Source organism: Nipponia nippon, unplaced genomic scaffold (genome assembly GCF_047370975.1).
Source record: "Nipponia nippon isolate SJK-2023a ecotype South Korea unplaced genomic scaffold, ASM4737097v1 scaffold_14, whole genome shotgun sequence".
In the NCBI taxonomy this organism is placed as follows: Eukaryota; Metazoa; Chordata; class Aves; order Pelecaniformes; family Threskiornithidae; genus Nipponia; species Nipponia nippon.
This window is the reverse complement of record NW_028262330.1, coordinates 10,593,198-10,617,529: the sequence shown is the minus strand read 5'-3', so window position 1 is coordinate 10,617,529 and position 24,332 is coordinate 10,593,198. Positions and strand designations below refer to the sequence as shown.

At 36.7% G+C, this 24,332-nt stretch overlaps 1 protein-coding gene across 7 annotated transcripts in view; it reads left to right on the top strand.

Annotated features, from left to right (window-relative positions):
• QTGAL (queuosine-tRNA galactosyltransferase) overlaps nt 1-24,332 on the top strand; it is a 131,493-nt gene that overhangs the window by 20,930 nt on the left and 86,231 nt on the right. For 6 of the 7 annotated variants that reach the window (XR_015703206.1, XR_015703205.1, XR_015703207.1 and 3 more), the window contains exon 6: nt 18,434-18,529. Coding sequence is in view for 4 of the 7 variants with exons in the window: in XM_087750721.1 (XP_087606847.1) it covers nt 18,434-18,529 (96 nt within the window). In the remaining 3 variants the exon portion in view is untranslated. Of the gene's footprint in view, nt 1-3,537; nt 4,038-18,433; nt 18,530-24,332 lie in introns of those variants that run through there. The other variant, XM_087750722.1, reaches the window with a different exon arrangement.

Here is a 24,332-nt window from a genome sequence, read left to right as displayed (position 1 = left end):
TTCAGTAAACCAGATCTCATTATGACAGTGATACTCTTTTTCAAATAAGTACACAGGTTTCACTAATGTGTGTGATCTAAAGGAGAATGCCTTTTTTTGTGTAGCCTTACTAAGAAATGTGAAAAGCTGCAAAGGACTGGCTACATCTATGGTTTATCTGTTTGTAATATTTAAGAAACTGTAAACTGTAAGGAATGTACAGGTTGTTATCATTGATAAACTGGCCTACAGTTAAATCGATGTTTTCTTATTCTTGTGAAATAAACTCTCAAAAACATTCTGTGGGATAGTTGTTTTATGATCTATATGATGTTGATTTTACATAAATTTTTGTGACTAGGACCAGGATCCTTTAGAGAGAGTTTGTGTATATGTTCTATTTACCTAAAGATAACGAATATAAATAATTTGTTATGGCAATTACTTTATGTGCCAATGTTATTGACATAGGTACTCCTTTATAAAATTGAAAACTGGGTTTGTATTCCTGTCAGCAGTGTTCAGCAAAAATAGGCTTGTTGTTTTCACATCTCTGACATTTTCTCTTGTGAGATTTATTTCAGTGTGCAAGAGGTTTCTGGAAAGGAAAGGTCAATTGACTTGATCTGTCAAGAAGGTATTTCCTGCAGGTCTCAGAACAAAATAGACAGTTTTAGGATTATCACTCTCTGGGAATTAAACACCTTTTGAACTTTTCTTCCAAAACACACTTGCTTCAAAGTAGAGATTATTGCAGTTGTTTCAGCTGAGGGATGTCTGCCAAACTGGCTGTTTAGCGGTGAGATGTGTACCTGCTCATCACACCACCTGTATTAGGTATTTTGTGAAATCTCATAATCCTTACAATATAATTTATCAAATTTTTAGTAGTACCTGAGTAGCAGTTAACCTAGTTCATATTGTGAACATAATAAAATGATACATCAAAAGTTGTTTTTGTTCTGATATGAATCAGTTAATGTAATTCTGTAGTAAAATGTCAGAAAACCGGAGAGGCAAGTTGATCCAGTAAGCTTGTTTTATGGAAACTAGGGTTAAGGGCTATCATATTTCTTGCTTATATGACTTCTATATCTGTATATTAAGACTTTTTAAAAATTAGACTAATTTCAACTAAACAGCTTGTGGTCTATTTAGAAAACACTTCAACTGTTTTGTTTCTATTCTGTTATACTTTAGTGCCTAACAACATTCAGTATGAACTATTGACAGAACTATTGACATAAAAAATATTGAGTACTGACATATTGACAAAAGGTTGGTAACTGTTATATTATCAATAGACAGTACAATGTCCCTAAGCTTTCAAACTGCTAAAAGGAGGTATTCATATTGAGCTAGCAAAGCTTAAGAATTTGTAGTATGAATACGCAAAGTCTTAAAAACTCATGTTTTCTAAGAGTGTCCTATTTATAGAATCCTTCTCAACAGGACTTGGATATGATGTAAAATGTTCACCAGAGGACAAGATGACAGCGGTTCTAGAGAGCTGCATTTAATAAAACCATAATCTATTAGTAATTAGTCTTTTGAGGTCCAAAATCCTCCACTGTAAATGTTACTGATGACAGAACAGTTCCATTCTACAAGATTTTTTTTAAAAAGTCTTCAAGATAAGAATAAGAATATAAGAAGCTATAAGAATAGCTTCAAGATAAGAATTTGCTCTTGCTCTTTAAAGCATGATTAAGTAGTCTACGATACAGGCAATAAAGCTAAGGGCTGCTGCAGTGCTACCCCAATCCTATTCCAGCACCTGAACCTGGGGGCAAGCCTCTTGCTTTTTCAGAAACAGAGACAGTAGTTTTTCTGAAGAACAACTGGTTGGAGAGTCGTTCCAAAGGCATCTGATATCTTTTGTTCCACTCTTTAGCTACCAGGCTTCAAGTCAGGGTAAGGCAATCTGCATTTAAGAATAACACGAAAAAGGAAGAACCTCAGGGATTAGTGAGGATCTGGGAGAAGAATTCTCTTGGTGTAGAAAGTTGGAGGCTTTTCTTACCTGTAAATCTACAGTAGTAATGGCAGTAGACTGAAGCCTCAATATTAGAGCCCACTGGAAATTCTGGCTCTCAGTAACAACTGGCAAAGCTAGGATTAGGAACAAAATTTCTGAAAGTATGCTGAGACTACATAAAGTACACTGAGATGACATAAAGTCAAAAATCCAGGTCAGAAGACGTTGCAAAACAGTGGAAAGTCCAAGTCTGCAAATTAGAATTTCAGGAACAAACCAAAAAAGCTCACTGCTTCACAGGCACTTCTCAAGCTTCTGCTTTTTGGTTTTTCTTTTCCTCCACCTAGTCTGGCTTATCAAACTGACTGAAGCTAGAGTCAGAACTTCCAGTACAGAACAGAACTTTATTCAAACATCCCCAACCATCTTCCAAGGCCAGAAAATTGAATGGTATGATTATTCTGAGGACAGTAGAGAGATCATTCTTTTAAGAACAGCAGTCCATCCCCGGCATTGGTCAGTAGATTTGTGGCCAGAAGGTCAACTTTTCTTTTCTCAAAGTAACTCAAGTTGTGTCAGAACTATTGGGGAGCTCTGGACCTAGGAACAGATGTTCCCATTTCTCCTTTCAGGCCTCTGAATTAGAATTCTGTAAAATACAACATTAACCCATACTTCACTTAGGCATTACAACCATTTTCTATACCTGTAAAATGGAAAAACATGTTCCATTCAATTCAAACACAGATTCATTTTTGCTTTTGTAAGGTTCAAGAACAAAGAAGGAAAATCCTTACACCTAAAAGACAACAGCAGAAGGCAAGAAATAATAGAAAATAAAAAGCAGTAGAAGTTTAAAGAAAAGAAAAAAAAAAGAAAAAAAGAAAACTACGGTCATTGCCCAAAAAGCTGCAAGGAAACCCTCCAATTCAGTAGAAAGTTGAGAGAAAGTGCTGGCATGAGACAGGCTCTACCCATCTGTACTATGTCTGTGCCATTTGTGGAAAACCCACCATTTTTCTTAAGGTTTAAAATCTTGGGCCTTTCTCTCCATTCACTTCTGAGAATTTTTACACTTTCCTAAACTGAAGATTTTAGGTACTAATATGTCAGACAACTGAAAGGTGGAAACCCTTATTTCCCGTGCTAAATTGGAATGACTTTGGCTAGTGTTATTTAGTAAGGCACAAAGCTCAAGGTAAGCTTTGCAAATGGGCCAGTAGTACCACACTAAAACAGGAGCACAAGTTTAGATTAGTTTAGAGCATGGGAAGAACAAGTTTGTATTGCTTGGAATATATCATGAAGACATACCCACAGTCTACTCGGGCACTCAATATTACTTATTTGATTGTCATTGAACTATTGTCAGATTGAACATGTGCACTTACATTATGCTGCATACAAGTGTGCCTTCAAATGGCTTCTGCTCTCATCAGATAAGGAATGACTTTGTTACTAGAGAATGAACAACTCTTACTAACATTTCTCGCTCTAGTGTTTGTTTATCCCTAGAAGCAGCACCTATCCCATTTCTCCAGAGTAAGCCAGGTGTTGCTTATTTACCAACCCCAAATCATGTATGCTTTGTTGGCAGCTAACGAGTGGCAAGATTCAAGTTCACATTTCCCTTAATTCTGAAAAAATCAGGCCTTTGTATATTATTTTAGTTATACTTGTGTTCTTCTGGAGGAGATCCAACTTTGTGTACATACTAGTGTTCTGTTGAACAAGGTTTTGGAGTTTGGAGTAGCCCAGGAAATGTGCAGTTTCAGCATTATTTCCCAAACCACACACACACACACTGCAGTCTTTCACACCTATGTCCCGCATTTATTCTCTTATTTTATTTGAGCAGAGTAGTACCCTTTAAGGAAGTCCCAAAGTTTTCTGTTTCAAGGACAGATGAGATTGTTAGCAGTATCTGCTCCCAGGTTGTCTTTTTGCAGGGTACTTGCATCAGGACCTGCTATGGGTGTGCCAAGATGAAATCACTGGATGTGTTTAGAGTATACTGTTGGAGAGCTCGAGTAGCATTCGAGAGCTTCTCTGGAAGATGCTTCGTTCCTGGGATGCAGAGGTACCTGGCCACGCTTTGCAAAGCCACTGTGCCATTGTGGAGGCTTTCAAGAATGGTGCAGCACTTGGAATACTCTTCCAGTTTTTCTTTTTCCTAAGGATTCCAGAAAGGAAATAAAGAATGTTATTTCCTTTTGTTTTCACTGGCTGAATAAGAGGAGAATCTGTGCCAGTGTCAGAATGAACACCTTTCTTTTTGTTGTAAAATTACTAGCCTCTTTCTCAAACATGTAGGATACCTAGGCATGTGAGAGAACGTTGAGTATAACCATTTGCATTTCTTCAATGAGAAATTCTCACTGTTTTGCATCTCTAAAGCAAAATTTTGGCATATTCTGTAGCTTGGACTTAGATCAGGAGCTGCAATGCCTAAGGCCATTTTAACCTGTTGCATTATCTGAATGTGTTAACCAACTGACTAAATTCTGCATGTCTTTGATGGTTAACGTGACTCTAAGATAGTTGATTGGATTGAGCTAGCTTGAACAATGCACGGCACTACTCCTTCACAGACCTGTTCATCTGCCGCTGGGAAAGCTGTAAACAAATATTGCGCAATCAGCAAATGAGCTGGAGAAATGAACAAATGAATGATGTAGCTGAGTTTGATCCTTTCTCTAAGGTACAACTCTAGGCCAAACCATTTTATGTCCTGTCCCCCATCCCCCTGCCACAGAAGGTCGCAAACTAAACTTAGAAATGAAGTCTGTTTTTTTTTCTTTTGGTCTGGACACATAACATTTCTTGATTTTGAAAGTTATAGTCTAATAGATAAGTTTTTTTGTATTGTTACTGTACCCTGTGCCATTCTGCTTGCCTAGACCTGTTGCACATTTCTATTACATCTTAGAAAGTGTTTTTTCCCCCCTCCCTCATTTTCCTTACCTGTTGCTTATTGAGCGCTAGTTTGAGCCATTTCACTTTCTCTTTTTTGTGACTAAAATGATCAGCTTCCATTGATTCTTCATTATGTCAGTCCTCTGAGCTTCCACCGTGTTCATTTAAATCAATATCTGAAATTGCAAGTAAAGATTTTCTTAGTAGCAACAGAAAGAGTATACAATAAAATGAGTAGATCCTCTCTTACAGGTATAACTAAATGAATAGTTTTATTTGCACATGAAGTAGATATTAATGTGGAAAAGAGCTTTTAAGATCAGCATTCTGAGTGTTTATATGGCTGTCATGATAATGAGACCTGATTCTTTTTCAAATTACCTAAAGAGCGACAATGTTTCAACTATTTTTGTATTGGCAGGAGACAGGGGTTTTATATGAGTTAATCCACGAGAGCAGTATTGTGAGAATGGCTTAACAAATATTGAGCTTTGTTTTGTTCTGAGTGCAAAAAGATTAATAGACATTCTTATATTATCTGTCAGGGAGTTCCATATTTTAGATCTAGCTCATCCTTGGAGGGAGGGAGGTGATTCGAGGTAGGCTGGACCAGTTTCCATGTACTGTCCTGCATATCAGAGCAGTTCTTTAAGTCAGAGTGTGCACTGATTGTTTTGTATACGGAAAGAGCACTGCGTGTAAATAGCATCCAAGTGATTTGTTTTGTTGAGTAATTAAGACATTGTGTACTCAACTAGTGGAAAAAACATCTAGAGAACTGTTTCCATCTCCTCTCAGGTGTGCAACTGCACAGGTAGGAACTCTTGTGCCAGAATTCCGGTGCAGCATCACTCACTGGAACACTGGCTTGTACAGCGGGAACTTTTCAGTGGAGCCTTTTACTGAGCAGCTGTGCCAGAGTATGTCACATTAATGTAGGGCTTTTTGTTCCTGCTTATTATCACAAGTCTGCAATAAAGGCAGAAGATTGTTTTATCTGTCTTGTGACAGGCCAGGCTGCTTCATGATGAAAGGGAACATGTGATAGAAAATAAAAATGGGACGAAAAATAAAGAGGGAGTCCACCTTACACACTGGCAGTCAACGGTAGCAGTTTGGGAATATTGGCAGCCCTCAGTGGGTAGTGATTTTGCATTCCACATACCAATGGAGTCTGGTCACCTCTGAAAGATCTTAAAGCCTTTTGTTTGCTCTGTCTTCTTGTTAGTCTAATGTTAGAGTAGTCCTGGAAATAACAGATTACCCTTCAGACTACATGCTGTGCTTCCTCTGTGTACTTTCTCTTGGGAGTCAAAGTTGTTACGCAGTCTGGTAATTACGGTGCACTTAGACATGGATTTATTCTATCTGATGAGCAGAGTAGCCTTGTTTGTATGGCTAGAGCTGGCAAAATTGAGATAGTGCATGTCTCCTATACCTATGTCTTGTTCTTAAAATAGTCTTTTGTTACATAGTACTAATTGGAATTCAGAAGCTCTAAAACTTGTATGGATTTTCATATAATTGCACCTGGTACTTTTTTAGCTGGAACCCATGCAAAGGACCAGTTTATTAGATGTTTTGCTGTTCCAGTGGAGTTACAAGTCTTTAGTAAACTCATTAAGAAGTGACCTGAAGTCTAAATGTGTTCATGAGCTATTCAGCATATTTGGATCACGGTATGATGTTACACAGTGAAAAAATATGTGCTATATTAAGAGTATGTCTTCGTGGGGGGTTAGCAGACAGAAGTTTGCTTCCGCTGGAAACACTATAGCTGTGATTAGAGCAGTGCTGAGCCCTAGCTAATATTTCCTGCCTTACACCAGCGTTAGCAGGGCTTGTATCTACTCTCACAGCAGCTTTACAGCTTCTGGTCAGCCTGGAACATGGGCAGACTGAGGTTACATCTGCCTGTAAAAGACTTGCTCTCAGGAGCCTCGGGTCAGGTCTTGTTTAACTGAAGTAGTGTGACGCAAGGGACAAGGACTTCAGTTAGGAGTGAGAAGATGCAAATTGGCCTCCAGAGTGGCTTTGCCATTCCTCCTCTACTGTTTTAAGGAAGTGGTCAACAACGTTGTTCTGTGGTCTGAGCCTTTATTCCTGAGGGATTTTATTACCTTTACTCTACTTAAGTTAGTGTTTTAGTCTGGACTGCAAAAATAGGTTAGTACCTTGTATGTAATTTTGCAGGTGTGAAAAGATAATAAGAATATGTGAAGCTTTGCTAAACTGTCATTAAACGTAACTCCATAATGTTGAAATATGATCTCTCTGTTCAGTGGGATAGAAAAGGCCCTCCGTTTAAATTCCGTCCTTCATGAGTGCAACAAGTTAATGTTGTTGGTGATCTTCTCTCACTCTGTGTCTTCTACTGAGGTCCAGGTATTGCCAGTCTCCCCTTTATTGTTTGGTCTTCCAGTTGTTGCATATAGCTTAGCAGATTTTTCTTTGATAAATGCTTTTGGTTTGGACATAAACTTGATTAAAATCTTCATTGTGTAGAACTTAAGTAATCTTTGTTTCTCCCTAGTTAATGTGCATCAGCTCTCCTTCTGTCTCCCTTACTCAGCATGTTTGAGACAGATCAGTGTGTGTTGCCCAGGCATGTCCTAGCAAGCAGTGCCTATGGAGTTTAGCTTTAATATAAGCATTAATTCATAGAACAGCTATCAAAGAGAAATGAATTGGATACTGGCATGTCTTGAAGGATAGATGAATAGATCAAATTTGTTTGCTTAACCCTGTTTATAGGAATTTGCTCCGCTGAACGGGCTAAGGTAGATCTGAGGAGGCTCTGGTCCATCTTTGGTGTGGACAGAGGGGAAAATGAGATTGTATTCCTGATTACCTACAATTGTTGGTTGTCTAAAATCAGTTTATTTTTGATGCAGGAGAAAAAAGTGTCCAGAGAAATGTTTTTATGAACTAATCTAACTATTCTGGTCATTATAACTTTAATACTTTAGACTCAGTTCCTGTGTACTGCACACCGTAAACAAACTACAAATTTTTAATGTTTTTCTTCAGCCTATGAAAATTGTAACTCTAAATTAAGGCTATCCAGTATTGATACTTAGAAAAATATATATATTTATGACTTCAGGAAATTGCCACTAGAGGTTTTTAAAGCACTATTTCAATAATCGTCTTTTGCTATGGGGTGTAGAAGACTAAAGCAGCAGTTCTGTGAAGGTTTTGTTCTGAAGTGGTGACAGTGGAGTATGTTTAAGAGGAGAAAATAGGATTCCTTTTCTTTTTCTGCACTGAAGAATATGAAAATTCTTTCTTTGACAATGAGAGTATTATTCTTACGGTGGTTTTTATTAATTGGGCCTTTCCATGTACATCACCCAGATCTGCTGGAATTCAGCTGTGTCTTTGCTTTTTATTAGGCAGCTTCCTTAAAGATTCTTTTTAATTTGCTATTTCTGAAAAACCACAGTGCATTTTCAAAGTCACAATGTCAGTTTAAGTCTGTTCTACATTGAATCAAATATCCCAAATGAGAAACATCCCAACTTACACCACTTTGTAATTAAATTTGCGTTTAATGTGGCCTCCACATGCCAATAACCTCATCAAATGATTGTGATTACTGGAGTTTGATATCTCTGAAGGTCTGATTGTAATGTAGACTTCCAGCATATTTAATTTTTTAAACTGTGAAGCGTAAAATGTTTGAAAATCAAGATCCTCTCCTCCTCGTGTTTAGATATTTTGCTGTGGTAATAACTATTATTAATCCAATCATACTTTGTGGCGCTACGGACACAAGAGAAATCGGGTTTAAAATAGAAATTGTGCAAACATATTGCTCTTTTTGGCTGTTCTTAAGTTTTATACAAAGGACTGGTTGTGTAAGCATCTTGATAGGATCCAAAGAGTTCACTTAATTTGCATCAAATTCCGATTGCACGTGCACTAGCCTTAATAGAGAGGATGAGCCCTTAAATCTTGTTTATCCCAGGATGGCAGATTTTGAATAAGGGCTTCTGAGGCTTGGTGCTTTTTCCTACCTAAGCTAGTTATCAAAATACTGGGGCTTACTCATTTACCTTCAAAAGACTTCTGAAACTCCTTTAATTTGCTGTAGTATCTCTTCAGTTACCTGAAGTTTTTCCAAAAATGTCATATTTGTCCTTCATGATTTCATATGCCTGACAACATCCTTTTTAAATGTACGTGTGGTGTGATGCTCAGCTATGCTCCTTCTGATTACACCACCTTGACTTCTTGTTTTTCATATAAATTCACTAAAGAAAACTCAGACTTCCTTGGTTTTTAATTACTCCTTTTTCATATGCTGAGAATAAACATGTAACATCCTATTGTGGACTTTAGACTTGAACCAGTGCCAAGTAGAGCGTTTAGCAGATGTTCTTAAAAACGGATTTCTACAAGATAAGAACATCTGCCCAAATGGATATTCATTTGACCTAAAGGGTTCTCTGGGGAGTCAGCACTATCAACATATTTTATAATTTTTAAAACATGCTTTAAATACACTAGGGTGTGTTTTGCATCTTTACACCGAATGCAAATTACCTCACAGGTGTCATGTGTTTTGAAGAACACTGTTTCTTCTATCAGAAATGAGAGGGAGAGAAAATACATTTTACCACCTTCTTCCCTGAGTATATTATTTTGGAAAGATTTTAACCACATAAAAATATTTCTTCCATGTATTATTCCTTTTTGATTACACTAAATGATGGTCACAAGATCCTTCTTAAAGCCACTAATATCTTCAATCATTTCACTATTCTGCTGCATTAAAAAATAAAAGGCCATGGGCCTGTAGAAAAACATAATATAATAAAATCTTTTAGCATTTTTAACAACATAAATGTGAAGTGTTGTTTCTAGTAAGGTCAAAATCCAAAATGCTGAGTGTTGGTATAAATATCTAGTCTGTTTAGCTGTTGCTGTGCCGTACAAGTTTCTTATTGATTAAAGCCGATGTTTTAGTTATTGGGGTGACCATGTACTTGTCTGGGAACTCAATGTAAAGTGTACTCAGTAGACAGCTATATTGTGTAAATCTTTCTTTGTTTTTCAGGTAACATAGTTTTTTGGACTAACCACCCTGTAATTTTGCCACGTTACCAAAAGATGAATTTTCTTGAGTCCTAAAGAAACTCGGTGAATTCTTGTAGCCAGTGTTACTTTTAATAAAATACATGGTAGCATAAGGGGAATTTGGTTAAATGGCAGCTAAATCAGGCCTAAACAAGAATTATTATTATTGACATAATTTTAGTTCCTTAATGGTTAGCATTTTATAGACAGGTTCTTCTAAAGCACCATCACAATTTGAAGGAAGACCATCCAATAGTATCCCATATCTATATCTATCTATCTATCTATCTATCTATCTCCCAATAGTATTTTTATAAAATATGGATTTAGCTATATAGAGCTTTAACTACTTGCTCCAAGTAAGAATAGTAAGAAGCAGAACTGGAAACAGAGCTGATAAATTTCTTCAAGATGGTCTTGCTTCCCTGCTCCAGTATTCTGCAACTGAAATAGATTTTAACGTATAATCCCAACTATTCTTTAACTTTTCCTTAATTGGGTGAAGGAACAAATTAATAATATAAGTCTAATCACCTGTTCACCCTTGGTTAAAGTGAGTGAAATGATGCTTGTTACCATTGGCTGAAAATTTTATCCAATACTTAGATATTTTAATGGTTAAATCTTAGTTTTATAATCATGCTAGTTAACGTAATAGAATTCTAGCTATTCTGAGTAAATTATAAATAAAGACTTGTGGAAAATTGTGTTAATCGTGTTTCCTGTGAGAAATGGGTGATTTGACGAGATAATGCTGAGTCACAGCTGTGCAATTAAAAATTACGCTACAAGTCCTATTTCATAAGTCTACTTGAAATCCTGGGCTGTCTCAATCAATTGCTCTTTTTGTGGTAGATTTCTACTTGATACTTCCAATAAAACGTACTGGGGACGCTGCTCATCCATACTTGTGACAGCTGGTGTTAGAGGTACTGCACCAATACCTAAAGCTTTGCTGATCTTTTAGGCAAATGTATAAATATATGTATTTATAAAGGGGGGGTATGTGTACCCAGGAAGAAAATGGAAACTTTTGTAGACGTTTTCACAACCAAATAATATTTAAAATGTTACATGAATGAAAACCAAAGAAATCAATGCAGAGGGAAGATGTAGAGAAAAATTTTCACTCTCCTGTCAAGTTTTCTTCTGAATTTCAGGATACGTCTGCAGTGTCACATCAGTTGGGGGTGGAGTGGGGGTGGAAATTAGTACAACAAAAATAACAGAAGTAGGGTTTGGAGACAGCACAGGTGACATCTACCTTTCCTTTATCCATCAAGATGTAGGCGTGATTAACAAAAACTTAAACACTCAGGACAAAGTAAATGTCTCCTAGTAGCTCTTTTAGTGTAGGAAATTTCCTTCTGTGGGCACTCATAACAGGCATATTGGGGGAAAAAGGTGTCGTGCACTAGGGATAATCCTTCCTGTATTGCTTGTTATTTGAATGGTCTTTCTTATAGAACGTTATCTGGGATCAGATGTCATGATACTTCTAATGAAAGCTTCTCTAAGTAGTTAATTACATTCTCTTGTAGGAGGTTTACGTCATTCAGTCATATTTCTAACATGAAACTCAACACTGCACACTTTTTCTCAGTGTGTAGAAAGTTTTATACTTCAGATAACCTTTGAAAGTTGCATTTCATTGAATACCGTAAGTTGAGGAAAGCAATTTATTTTGTACAGGAAACCTGTAGCTTCCTCCTTGCGTAAAAGACACATTTTTCCACTACCTGCTTCAATATCATTATTGGTTGGTTAATTAAAAAAAAACTTCCTAAAACAAAGTTCCTGAAAAGAAGATATATTATATGAAGAAATCATATGTATGTATATAGAGAGTTTGTGCTTTTGCCTTTCTTTGTTCATTTTCCCTTTTTATAAAACTAGGATGGAAAAAATTGGGGTAAAATTGGAGACCAATTAGTTTTTCATTCCTGTTTCCTCTTTAGTACAACGGGAGGGTTCTGGCCCATCGGCTGTCTCCTGAATAAGAAAGATTCTTTGTGCTAGAGGAAGTTGTAGTGATTAAAAAAACAAAAATGCCGCATCTGCAGAAAGTGTGTTGTTTTTAATTAATGTCAACTCATTTAATCTTTGCTTCCTCTCACCCACGTCCTTTTCCATTTACATGTGCAAGGGAAAACATAAAAACCTGAAATGATAAAAATAAGAAACATCTCTACCTGAATATTGCATTTAAAAACAAACACTAGTGAAAAGTTGGAACAAGTTATGGCATGTGAGCGGGTGGCTGACGTTGCTTGCTGCTGGGTATAGAACGCTGATTTCTGTGCATATCAGATATATGACGGAAATACTCTTGTATTTCAGCGAAACAGTTTTGTAACTCACAGAACAGTGACTATATGTACTCTTAGTACAATTTTGTAACATCTGTAATTGTCCTGCCTAGTTCCTCTGAACATGATTATAACTCTGAACTTTGTATTGATCAACAAGTTGTTGAATGTGCTCGTTAGATTTGTGTTTCATACATCATGGCTAACCTAGTGCACTGTGGCCAATTTAGAGCATCTGTTTCATGGAGAACCCCATAAGTCTAGTTTTATATTGTTATTTGTACTGTTTTAATTGTATCATAGCTATATTGTATTAGTTCTATAGTACTCTAACTCTTGAAAATGTTTTAAATGTAGTGGCATAAAGTACATATCCATGACTTTGATTCTGATAATCTTATTTAGATACGATTCGTTAGCTCCGATCCTAATCCTGTGAAGTGGTAGAGTTATTAGAGAAGAGAGATTCAGGTGCCTAAACAGGGACATCTAGTGCTCTTTTGACACCTTAGGCTGTCTGAGACCATCTAGACAGGACGGGTGGACGCTAGAAGCCTGGTCCTTCTGTCAAGTGGTAGCTGGAGGCCAGGCAGGACCGTCGGGCCGTGAGCTAGATGCTTATATTTGGCCACTTCTTCCCACAAAGCTCATTTTAAGCCGTTTATATTTTCAGAAGTTACTTGTATGGCTTTTCAGTGTATGTATTTGTTGGTAGTTAAGGTAAAACCAGACCACTGTTTTATACTCTTAATATTCTTACCTATCACTGTGTCTTGGTGCCATAAATGACAAATTATTTTGTATTTCTCTCCAGAGAGGCCAATGCTGATTGCAATTAAGTAAATAGCTAAATAAGCTATAAGTTACATTTAGTCCATAAAAAAAGTAATTGTCTGTCTAGAAAGTGAATTACCTCATCTGATGTTGTAGCAGAAAGGATCGTCAAGATTTTCTCTCCTGATTAAAGTTTTGCTCCTCCATGAACTGCCATAGTCCTTTGCTGTGAGCCAGAAAAAAATTTTGTTTATGGTTCATGTTACTGCTTCCTATGCAAGTAATATTGATACTGCATTGCAGCAAGTTTCCAGTTGGAATATGAAGCGTATTGCGTTTGCTGTATATATTACATAGTTTAATGTAGGTACAGGTATATGCATGCCAGTATACAGTTAGCATTTGTAATGATGAAAATAAACTTGCCCTATTAGATCAAAAAGTTGAAACTTGAACTCCATTTTTGCATAGAAACGGATACTCAAAATATTGAATATTTCTAATATGGAGAGTTTCTTGTACTTTCTGGAAGTCTGAATGGGTGTAAAATAGGCCAGAAAGATTTCTTTTTTTTTAGTCGAAGTATTTTAAAGCTTAATAAAGAAGCAACAGTGAAAAACCTTTCACTTCACTTTAGAAGCTATAAGGAAATGTTCAGTGCAGTGAATATAAAAGCTCTTTGAGACATGGAGGAAATGGGAAACTGTGTGCAGTTGCTTCTGCTGCCACACCTTACACAGGGGAACTGGAGGAAGCCGCTTGTACTCGAAATAATCCTGACTTTGATTGGATGACAGGAGCTGGTGAAATGAGCTGTGCTTTACAGAAGTTGTATCAAAGGCTCAGGTTGAGTTACTCAATGTTGGTGATGTTTATCTTGCAACCATATAAGTCAAGAATCCCAGTCATGAGTCAGAGTCCCATTGGGAGAGGAATGGTACAGCTAAAGAGCAGAAAGGTGTGGAATTTTTTTTGGCTGAGGATCTAGAAATAAATTAGATTGCATAGCGACAATTTTAAGATTTGTCTGTAAAACTTCTCTTGTAAGGTGATGCTAGAAGTCTGGAGTGGTGTTGGTTCTGAAAATGAAAAGCAAGCAGGAAGTCTGTGCACTGCGCAAAACATTTCGCTGTCATGTTAGGGCAGAGGGAAGTGTGAACATTTCACTTCTTACAAAATGCTAACTTTGTTGTGCATTTGTAATTATTGTCCTGCTGTGTTGCAAGATTAAAATGCAGCTGTTCTCAATAACGTGCATTTATATTGTTAAGTGTATTTTGCTGTGATATCATGATTAAAGAACGTGGTTCAATGATGTTTTACAATACCATCTTCTGCAGGAGGGAGATCCTTGCTTTTATGTGCCCTGCTGATGGGTTTGGTACCTCCATGGAAATCCTACGGAAGGCCACTAAGAACAGCAACTGTAGCTTTCTTGCTCCTTTGCTTTTAAGGAAAGGAATTGTCAGGTGGTTGTTGTGGGTTTGGTTTTTTGGATGAGGAGGAGGAGTGAAGATAGCAATTCAATTTGCTTGTGAACAAATAGATTTTAGGAATAATGAGAAAGCCTTCTGGAAATAAATATTTTTGTTGTGTGTGTAGATAGCATGTTTAGGTAATTTTAAGAAAAAGCAAACCTAAAACCACTGCTATGGAGGACATTTTAGTAAAGTTTTAAGTACATTAATCCCTCTTCTCTTCTATCTCTTCCTTTAATTCCATATATGTAACAAGCGTAGGATTGCTAAGTATGTATTATGATATTTTATTGTCTCGTTAATGATCCTATTCGGTATGTAAGGAAGAAGAAATTAGAGTGAAATCTTAACCTTATCTTTATATTAAATTCATTGGAGCATTCCATTCATCAATAACGCCTGCCTTCTAGAGCTCAAACTAGAAAAGAATAAGAAAAGCTAAAGGTATGGGCGACAAGGTATTATATACTAAATATCATTTAGAGAAAAATTAGGACATTAGTAAGCATGTGGAGTCTCAGAAAATTTTGTTTTACTAAGTTACATTTTGAATTGTTTTCATTTTTTCCAGCAAGCAGCTTTTTTTCTTCACATTAATTCTCAGCATCGGTTTTACTGTTCTTCCTCCTTAGTGTTCATTGATGTTAGAGTAGGTCATCATAACACTTGCTTCTTGGTAGTGATTACAGAATGGGCGTTTTTGGACTCTTATTTTGAAAATTCAAGAACCAAGAGTCATCAACTGTGTACTGTTTAGTCATGGAAGTGAAATCCGTTGCTCTGGAGATAGCTGCTTGTTCAAACCCTTTGCCATCAATTCTAGTAAAACTACATATAAAGTCGGTGCCATGAACCTTGGGGTGCTTAGTGTGCTGCTGCATCGCAACAACAGAAGGGTTGCCCTAATCATTATTCTACGTTTTCATGGAACTAGGTAAAAATTCTAATTTGCTTCTTGAAACGTGGACTTACTCTAACATCTGACTCTTCAAAGTCAGAGGCCAATCCTATTACTTCTGCTGTATTTCTTCATATATTTTTCTAGATTAATATCTTATGCTGGTTTTACTATTGTTCTAAACATTAGGTTGAGCTTTGCTGTAGAAAACAATTGCTGTGTACAAAAAAAATTTTTTTTTTTTTTAAAACCTAGTTTCTTATTTGATTAGTGTGTTTGTATATAAGGCTCTAGATTGTTATCCTCTCACTCCGTCTTGCTGTTAGGCATGTCAGTTGATGAAGGAGTTTGGAAAGTTACGCTTCCAAGGATTCTGCCCCAAATTATGGTGAAATTCAATGTAACCCATTGTTTTTTTCTGTTCTGGATTTCCATCACTGCAGTAACAGTAATTCCTAAATAACTTGTTTATTTGGTGAGTATTTTTTTCCTAATTATGGTGTTTTCAATTCCAAAAGGCTCAAAGTATTTTAAGGCCTACATACAGTTAGTATGGAATCGTTGTTACAAGCCAAAATTCAGAGAAGTAAATTGGAGCGTGCAATGGAATTATCTGTGTGGCTCTATGGAAAGAGGAGGAAATTTTGGCAAAGAACCTAAGTCAAACTCAAAATTAGAAGAAGTAATATATGGTATAGGAAAGAGCTGTCAGGAGCCAATTTAATAACAGTTATTCTGTCTGCTTTCACCTCTCCTTGGGTGTGTGTACAGATAATTGATCAAACCCATTCAGTTTTCTCCGGAAGCATAAGGAGTTGAGATTTGAACCAATTGTTCTTTGGACTTCAGGGAATTACAGTCCTTTAGCTGAGCACCTGGATTCAACATTTTTTTTAGATTGCTTAAACTATCAACAGCATTTATGAAAATGGTCAGATTGGTCAGAAATTAATATAAAAATATTAATATAAAAATATGAAACTCTGTCCTCTGCTTCTCATTTAAATTTCGAATGGCATAGAAAGAGATGACTGCACTTACTACTTGGCTCTAATTGAAAACCAGGTTTTCAGAAAAACAAATTTGAGATTCTTCTTTTTAACTCTTGCCTCGTGAAAGCTGTTTGTTCAGCTTAGGCTGTGACTATTTGAATAAAGAAACTAAGTTTCTGTATTGTATTGTTATACAATACCTTTAGAGAAAAAAGTGCTTTGTAATTTTTCCATTCTGACTTTCAGGCGTCGATTTGTGAATTGTCTTTGTAAGTTATAAAATCCTAGGATATGCAAGAGAAGATAGCCTGTCTTGATTCATGAATACTAGCAGGAGTTCTGTAAATAATTCTATTCTTAAATAAAAATCATCCTCACGGAACTGCATATATGTACATCTGTGAAGTTTTTATATCTGTGGAGTGCCCCCTTTAAAAACATACCTGTGAACTCTTCTAATTGATATTCAGTTTAAAAGAATTTTCAGTTAACCTTCTGAAAATGTCTTACTATTACTTAGCTGTAACTCAGGAGAAAGTTAAGATAAGGATTGAAGTTGTCCGTAGTAATTAGTAGTTGTCATGGAGGAAAGATTTCATAGTTTGGAGACATTCTGTGTTATTCTTATGGGATAAGCCAATCGTGATTTCTTTTTTTTTAATGTTTGTTGTTTTCATTGTATTTAATCTTACTCTAAATTGTGGTGTTTCATTGCTAGCCGTCCCCCAGCAAGATCTCTTCGTGGTGTTTTTGTTCCCACATCAAAAGTATTCATAACTGCACGTGCAGAATTCTAGCCTGACTGCTTCCATCTGTGTGGGGTTTAAAGCTCTGTAAATAGATACCTGAAAGATTTAAACTTGCTGTGCTCCGTGTATACACTAACATTCCTTATGAATGCTTAGGGTGGAAAATAAACCAAGTTTTCCACGCTGTTCTTGAACAGAACTTGATTATCTGAAATTACTGTTCAGAAATGCTAATATCTATGCTTTGATGTTAATTCTCAATGAATGAACGTGTCCTCGATGGGAAGTACCCATCAAAATCTGGAAGAGAAACAGACAGTTATAGTATGACAGGAGTGCAGTAGCTGGTATAAAACAATGTCAGCTTACTTTAATGAAGTCCTGTAGTACCCTGCAGGTTTAGGGTGGACTGCAGACCATCGGGAGCAGCAAACAGCAGAGTTCTGTATAGTCATACTCCTCGGGTTCTCCTTGGCTGCTTCTTGTCTAACCAGAGATTTGTAGAGTAAACAGTTCAGTATTTGTATGAAATTGCATTAATATGTGTCTGTGCAGTTACAGATCATATGAAATCCCTCTAATATTCTGGGTTTGATGCATATTGGAAGCTATTTATTATGCCAATAGGTGTTCAGAATATTAAAATTCGTGTTTAACCTGTACAGCTACGGAACGGTATTGGAGAAGAAAATGTTGCTCAAATGGGTGTATAGTACGTTCAGTGAACAGATCAAAATGGGGTGTCTACATTGTTCTACCATGAATGAGACAAATCAGGATACAGTTTGGTTTTTTTTTTTTCCTTGTTTTATATGAATTATAAGTAACGTGCAGTATTATAGGTGATGGCACCGTTGGTATGATTGTCTGGTGTTATCCAAGTTCTAATTTTCATTTGCCAAACTTCAACTATTTCGTTTGAAATTTTGCATTCTAGATGTCTGCCTTTGGGTTACTTTCCTTTGCAAATTTAAGCCGAAATGGTTCAAATATTCCCAAGGCTGAAGCTATTGGAAAGACACTTCTCAATGTTAGTTTTCTAGAGACCTTCGAAAGTCTGTAACAATTTAACATTTGAGCAGAGCAACTGTGATATATTGTATTATACTATATTATATTATATTAGACTATATTAAATTATGAACATTAAAGGGGGCTAATAAAGACTGTATAGATAATCGTAATTCTCGGAGTTCCTATGTTTTGAATGCTTATTTTATGATCTTGTTGCCATGTGGGTGTACAGCAGCTTACACTATGTGATTTATTTTGCTTTAGATTATTGGTTGCCAAGTCAGAAGAGAGCCACTGGAGTCTACTGAGCGGTATACTCGTTGGATCAATAATCTGACTGAAGAACAACTTCTTACACAGGTATTCTTGGTTCAGCTGTGACTGAAGTTACAGCAGAAAAATAGAGCAAGATCGATTTTTTCAGTCATTAGCAATACTTGATAACTTAGGTAAGGTTATCAGATTCTTATATTAAAAGGCTAGTCTTTTCAATAAGAGACAAGTTTATGGTGCCTGCGATCATTATGTAATGATGACTTCACACTGAGCGAGAATGAAAGCTTTCAACTTCAGGTTTGGAGTTCTCACTGCTGTCTGTAGTTAAATGTATATGCTTTTGTGTTCTAATAATTAGTTTAGGGTTTTCTTTTTAAAAGGTGTATTTAAATACAAAAGGAAGAAAAAATCTTTCTTGAGAATGATTTCCCTCCCCCCCCGCAAGGTTAGGTACTGCCCACTTCTGTATCTGTTTAAGTTTTGCTAGAGATCATTTTAAAATAGCAGCTCTTCAGGCATTAAACATTACGCTCATTATACATGTTTGTAAGTAAGATGCGTCTTGTGCAACCAAAGATGACAGTTTTGGCATAAGGAAAGGTTGTGTCGTTAGGCAGGCAGCCAATGCTGAACTAAAAGAGACTTTGGCAAAAACAAGTTAAACTGTGGAAGAAATCAGTCCAGCTTGTGGAGGGAATGTGTGTACTGAGTATTATAGGAAATCTAATGGATGGTTAGCAGAAAACATCCCAGCAGGCATTAAGATGCAAGTATTTGGGGTTGGGTTTTGTGATGCTATGGTAGGAAGACATTTGCTTTTGATTTTCCTGGATTTAAGTGGCTGAAAAGATTAACATACCCTTGTTTGTTAGACTTCATTGTAAACTGTGTTGTGTTCCCTATTACCCTAACCCCCAAAGACATACTTACAGGCTCTGGTGTGGTCATTGTAACACAAGAAGTCATCTATAGACCTTGTTTTAAAATCAGCAGTGGTATTACGGTTCCCTGTAATTCACCAAGTGAAAGAAGTTACAGAAAAAGTTACCCGTGGAATATTTGGATTTGCCTTTGAGTGTGGCATTAGAAAAAAAAAATATAGATTTAAAACAGTGAATTTATCTGACAGCAACATCTGGATCACTGTGGTGTTGAAGAGAAGAGAAAAGAAGAAAAAATTGAGGATGTAAAAGCTTGTCCTACACAATCTGAAGTGTTTCATCTAAGTGGCTACTGGTTGGGGCCTTTAATGAATGAAGCTGGAAATTAAAAGAAATATCCTAAGTCTGGGATTATTTAAGGGGGGGTATGCAAAAAGAAAACTCATTTTAAGATGGGGATGTATGTCTTCTGGAAGAGATTATTTAATATAGTGTTTCTGATAGTAGGATGCAAATACAGTGACCTGGGAAGTCCCTTGCAATCTTTTGTGCCTACAGATATCTCTTAAAGCCTTAATCAAGCAGCATGTGCGATCCATTATTTTTACATATGATTTAGATTCACACATTTTACAAATAGATGAGGAATTTCAGAAAATATATTGGGTTTGGAACTAGAAGGCTGCATAGCAGAACTTGTGCTACTTGTCCCTGAGATTATTAACCAGATGAGATTTATAGACTCACACTATTTATGCATTCCTAATTAATTTTTTTAACTTGTTAACTGTTCTCTACCAAATTTAACACAGAAATAGAAGTTCCTCAAAGACACTAGGTTTCTGAAAATTCTGTGGGAGTATGAAGCTAGGATAGATCGTACTGCCCCAGCTGCAATTCATATGTGGCTGAGCACCCCAGAATCCACTTGGACAGAGATTTTAGGTGCCAATCATAAGACGAGCTTCAGCTGTGACACAAGTCTGCAGGAAGCTTGGCTTTTCTAACTCTTCCAGAGCAGTGCGTGTCAGTGCATGGCACCTCTCCTGCCTCAGTATCCATTCTTCTAATCAGAAATTCAGGTAGGGAGGTAATTGTTTTGCTTTTCCTTGACTTAAAAAAGTGTGGGGAGGAGGAGGAGGAATTGGGAGTAAAAACCATCTCAGCTGTTCTCCAATAATCAGGATATGAATCAATTATGTAAGGTTAGGCCTGATTTGTCCCACTCCCCTGCCCCCGATATACTGTACATTTTATTTTGGATGTGATTTTTTTAAACTCTCTTCAGTAAATAAGCCCCAAGAATACTACAGTGATGGGCCTTTGCTAATGGATTTGTAGAATCTCTGGGAGGAGCAGTCCTTCAGGGAATTCAGGAAAATTGGCTTTAATTTACAGCATATTGTCTCCAGCAGTTTCCTGTAGTGAAAGAATGTTCAGCTTTTTTTAGCTGTCTCTGTACTCAGTGCCCAGCTTTTTTTCCAGTTACTTCTGTTGCATTTCTGTATCGTGCACATGCAAATTATTTGTGCTGTAAATTGGGAAACCAAGCAACCAATTAAAAAAAAAAAAATAGCCAATTGTCAAGATTGCGTAATCCCCTATCATAATATTCATGTTATTAACCAAATAATATCCTGTAGCATTTGGTTGCTTTACTGGACAGTGACTGAAGTCCAGTTTGAAAGAGGTGGGTGGTAGCAGATGTTTTGTTAGGTGGTTGGATGGCTTCTTGTGCCTCGGTGCTGGCTGCTGGGTTTATATCACTTGAGTCAATACCAGATTTTTGGATCAAATGTCCATCCCCTGTCCTCATGCTGAGAAGATCATTCAATACAAAATGCTTCTAGCATTTTAACTTTTCTTTTCCCTTAGCCATGGCCTCTTGATGCTTACTCATCCATTAAATGTTTCTCTAAACAATTATACTGTAACATTCCAAAGATACTTTATGGTATGCGTGAAATTTCAGAATATATACCCCAGAGAATGTGGGAGGAGTAAGAGAGTACAAAGAGAGCATAATAATGAGAAAACTACTTTTAAAAAGATTAATATTTGCTTGTTTAAGGTTATCTTCTGTATAAATGATGAGTGATTAAAACATGCTTTTATAGGTATAGTGATATAAGCCTTAAAATACATATATACGTGTTCTGGTAGAATTGCTATCTTTCTGGCCAATAGTAAAGAAAAAAAAAAAAGGATAATTTTAATTATTCAGTAAGTGCAGAGCACAGTGACAAGTACAGGATGAAAATGAGCAAACAAATTAAGAGAACTGACTGTTATGATGTTGGAGTAAGTGAAAAAATGTAGATTAAAACTAATCCTACAGGATATCCGAGTCTGGATTGTGCTTGAAATGTGACTGAAGTTTGATCATGTAGCCCTTCTTGTACACTGGAAATCTTACTGTGCTGTATAAGTACAAATGTCTGAATGGTTTTAAGGTTGGATTAATTACATAAATATTTATAGAAGTAGTTTTTAAGGATTGTTGCTGACTGTAAGTAACACAGCTGAGTTCATATCCATGTCTGTTAAATCACTGCTTTAGGTTAATTTAGTCTCACAGCCTGTGAAGTATTATTCAGCCTGAAGCGTAATTCCATCCAACCTACCATTTTTTCCTGCCCAAAGACAAGAGACTTCTCTGCTTTCACACGGTTGTTCACTTAGAAAGCAGGCGGCAAGCTTAGAGTGGTATGGGAGGAGACTCCTGCAAAAAGGAGTGGGCTCTGTGGTTGATAAGCCTGGCCTGTCCTAATTTAGAAAAATAGTGGTCTGAACAAAATATGATGATTCTGTAAGTCTGTTGTCCACCCTAACGTGTCTGTATTGCTTCCTGATACATACCGTACTTTGCAGATTATCTCGGAGCAATTTGTGTTGGAATGATCTGGAAGTGTTCACAGGTGATTTGTAGTTCTTACCAATCATCTGCCTGGACCGCCTGAGAGAAGAACAATAATTAACATGTTCCAGTTTCATAGCATACACTTTTCTGTGCTGTTACAGGTGCCTGGTAAATTTAGCTAATAGGCTTAAAAGCAGGGTGTCTCTGCTTACTAAGTCTTCATGTATTAGAGTTTAATTAATATTTGATAAAAGTTCATGCTGCAGATACTCATTTTGGAAATAGATCCAGCATTTTGGTCGAGTCGAGCACGCAGCTTGTTCTGAAGGCAAGCAGGACCTGGTAACGTGGCTGGACTTTGTCCATAAATCCAATACGCTCAATATTGCATTGTCATCATGTATCTCAATGGGCAGCTTCTTACTGGTAAAAAGCTGGTAGGAGTAGATTGCAGGTAGGATGAATTTTCCAGGCAGGCCACAGATTGACCGTCTCTGGCTTAGAGCATCTGTTTTGTCTGCTTGCAGACCAGAAAATTCCGGTTTTGTAAGTGCTAGGGTTGGTTGTCGGTGTGTCAGAACCGCAGTGATAATTGAGGTGGCAGTCTGGAAGTGGATATATGCAATGCCTGTTGCCTGGTTATATTTGTAAAGGCAAAAACTGGACAGAGGGTAAGACTTTCTTCCTTAGGAATGAATAAAACAGGAGAAGGCTGATGGGTATCCCCCCCGTGTATTTGCCACTATAATGGTTCACTTGCATTTGTTGTCTTGCAATAAAAAGATACTCAACACTTACCTGGGCTTTCCTGTCACTGTTTCCTCTTCCTTCACCCATGTTATCTAAAAATGTGCCATCACTAGTGACGTCCTGGTGTTTTTTCTACTGAGCAAAAGAACCGAAGTCACGAATTGGTCAATTACAGTAGATTCTACTGGTTTGTATGGGATTGAGCATATACCACATCAGAAAAAAACCAATTGGCTGCTTCCTTTTGTGGTCGATCCTTTTTCTCCTCTGGAGGAGAATGAAACAAAGGTTCACAAACTAGTCAATGTTTGTATTTACATTTGAAAATACATGTCAAAGGGGTTCAGGGGGTTCTAGAGAGTTTAATGAGAAGTGGCTCACCCACATCTGTGAACTCCAGGCGCAATTAGAACTTCCTCGTCAGGCTTCGGGTGGAGGCATCTCGGGGTCAAATGGTTTTGAACTTAGAAACAGGCTTGTAGTAGTTCAGAAATGTATACAGATTTTACTTTGTGTGTTAGCGCTTTTGCATGAGTTTAAAGGTATACCATAGAGGAAAGAGTGTTAAATAACTTGGATTTTTTATATTTTGTTTGATAATTTGTATGCTTAAACAAGGCTTAAATGTGGTTCATAATACATAGTAATATTTAAATGGAAGAGAAACATTATAATATAGTATAAAAGCAGCTTGGGACTAGACTAAGTTTGGCTTTATTCCAAAAAGTTCTAGGTAAATACAGGCTTACAGTATGATGGATAGTTGTATGGCAGAAAAAGCATGATATAATTTTGATGGACCTTGAAATTAAGCTGGTAGAAAACAGTTTATCTCTGATTTGAGCTAGGATTTGCTCCAGCTGATGATCTTCTCTTGTATTTTAAGTAACTAATCATACCAATATGGAATGCAACATGTTTGCATCCTAAAAAATATTTTTCTTAAGACATTTGATGTTAAGAGATGGACAGGTAATGCCAAGTGTAAAGGAAAACTGTCGAGGATGAAATTTTCAGAAATGCATAATTTGTTTTCCAAACTATTACTGACATTTATGTCTCCTCAATACTTCTGAAAATTACTTTGAAAAATAGGGCAAGAGGTTAAAATAAAATCAGGGTGTGGTTGTTAATGTAGGACTGTGGTTAGGGATATGGATGGAACCAACTAATAATGTCCAGTTTCCGAATGCTCCCGTTGTTCGTGTTTGATCTTCCATATTTATCCTGTTGATATCCTAGCTTACAAATAAACAGCCTTTAAGCTTCCCTTTGGGCTTCCATCTCCTTGCCTTTTATAGCTTAAGGAAACTTTACTTTTGTCTAACAAAAACCAGGTTTTGTTTTAAAATGATAGTTGAGATATTGAAGTAGCTTAACTGGGTTTGCTTTCAAA